Here is a 2,238-nt window from a genome sequence, read left to right on the forward strand (position 1 = left end):
TGAAGCTAAAGGGTCTGACATGTAAAGCTAAAGGGTCTGACGTATGAAGCTAAAGGGTCTGACATGTGAAGCTAAAGGGTCTGACATGTAAAGCTAAAGGGTCTGACGTATGAAGCTAAAGGGTCTGACATGTCTTGATCAACGTCTGTGTTTGATGCAACCTGACGGCGGATCAGAGATGGTAAGGGCTGTGAAAATGTGACGCTTTAAGGTGGAATGACTCGTGTTTCCTCAGCACACCATCCGAGCTCTGGCCCTGCGAGTCCTGAAGGAGATCCTGAGGAACCAGCCGGCCCGCTTCAAGAACTACGCCGAGCTCACCATCATGAAGACGCTGGAGGCCCACAAGGACTCGCACAAGGAGGTGAGCACCGCCACGAACGGAGCGCCGCCACGTCCGAGCGCGCCGAATCTAAACCTGCATCGCTGTGCTCTCAGGTGGTCCGGGCGGCCGAGGAGGCGGCGTCCACGCTGGCCGGCTCCGCCCATCCAGAGCAGTGCATCAAGGTGCTGTGCCCCATCGTGCAGACGGCCGACTACCCCATCAACCTGGCCGCCATCAAGATGCAGACGAGGGCCATCGAGCGCATCGCCAAGGAGCCGCTGCACCAGCTGCTGCCCGACGTCATCCCTGGACTCCTGCAGGTCCGCCTCAACCCGGCCAAGGCGCCGGGTTTCTAGTTTACACATGAGGAACATGTAAAGACTCATCAGAGGGGCTCGATTCTACTCAATGAAGTCATGAACTCTGCAGCAGCTCCTATGAACACACATAAATCACACGCTGACGCTCTGTCCAGCTGCAATCTGGCAGAAATAACTGAAGAGCTGCCTTCAATTTATGGAGCAGTGAGAGCGCCAAATTACACAAATACATCAATATAAGAATGATGAAATGAAAAGAAATAATGTGGTGATATAAAGCAATATTAATCAAAAATGAATCCATAAAAGAAAAGGCTGATGAAAGTAGAAAAAAGACAAATAAATAAACAAATTGAAAAAGTAAAAAGTTTTTATTATTTTGTTATTTTATTTATTTTTATTTATTTTTATGATTTTTTAAATTATTTTTTTACATTAATTTTTTCATTCATTATTTTTTCTTTTTTTCTTTTTTAATGCGCACAACATTTTTCAGGGCGTATTTCCTTTGCTTTTAAAGCGACATAAAAAAATACAAAATTAATTAAGCAATAAATTAAAAAATAATGAAAAAAAAAATCAAACCTTTTTTAAAAATAATTAAAATAAATAAATAAAAAATCAATAATTATTATTTTTACTATATTTGTTTGTCCTTATATTTCCTTAGATTAATATTGCTTTCTATTGCCACAATATTTGTTTTTTTTGTTTATTCGTCTTTTTATTTAATTGTTCTTTTGTTGATTTATTTCTCTAATGTGGCGCTCTCACTGCTCCATAACGACGGCCTGAAACGTGTCCAGAATGGTGCAAACTCGTCTGAAATGACCTGAACTGGTTCTGAAAGACACGACTGTTGCTCTAAAGACCAAAAACTTGACTCAGAAATTCTACAAAATGATGTGAAACTGGTCCAGTATTGTTTTTATCTTTATTAATTTCTCAGATAATTTTGTTCAAACAGCCACAAAAGTTAAATGTAAAAAAAGAACTGTGATTTTAAAGAAGTAGACAAAGTGCTTTGTGGAGCTGTAATTTCACACACGTCTGTAGAAACGTTCAGATGTTACTGTTAGACGCCGGAGCAGCAGCTGGAACACGACTGTATGATGAAACCAGGACAGGAACTCCTCACAGAGTCATTTCTATCTGCAGGGCTACGACAACACGGAGAGCAGCGTGAGGAAGGCCAGCGTCTTCTGCCTGGTGGCCATCTACTCTGTGATCGGGGAGGAGCTGAAGCCCTACCTGGCTCAGCTGACCGGCAGCAAGGTCACCTTCAGCCTTCAGCATCACATCACACTGAGCGTCCAGTAAAATCACACAGCACAAAGGTCTTCTGGAGATAGGACAACATCTGCTGGGTCAGAAACATACGTTCATTCATGCTGATACTGGTCCATGTCCTCCTCAGTCGGGTTCTTCTGGTTCCGTCCACCAGCTTCTGGTCCATCTCTGACTCCTCTGGACAGAACCGCTGCAGTTCAACTGAACCTGTCGTCTTTCTGACTCAGACTTGTTCCTTCATCAGTCCACAGGTTCTGGATGGTTCCAGTCAGGACTTTGGGGAGACCAGTCTAGAACCTTCAT

General features: G+C 43.4%; 1 protein-coding gene across 1 annotated transcript in view; it reads left to right on the forward strand.

Moving 5' to 3' along the window:
• Positions 1-2,238, forward strand: part of LOC103368788 (CLIP-associating protein 1-A-like) — a 61,416-nt gene that overhangs the window by 54,336 nt on the left and 4,842 nt on the right. Inside the window, 3 exon segments of the mRNA XM_008297271.1 lie at positions 224-364; positions 439-645; positions 1,804-1,920. Coding sequence (XP_008295493.1) covers positions 224-364; positions 439-645; positions 1,804-1,920 — 465 coding nt within the window.

This window comes from Stegastes partitus, unplaced genomic scaffold (genome assembly GCF_000690725.1).
Source record: "Stegastes partitus isolate 25-593 unplaced genomic scaffold, Stegastes_partitus-1.0.2 Scaffold1204, whole genome shotgun sequence".
NCBI lineage: Eukaryota > Metazoa > Chordata > Actinopteri > Pomacentridae > Stegastes > Stegastes partitus.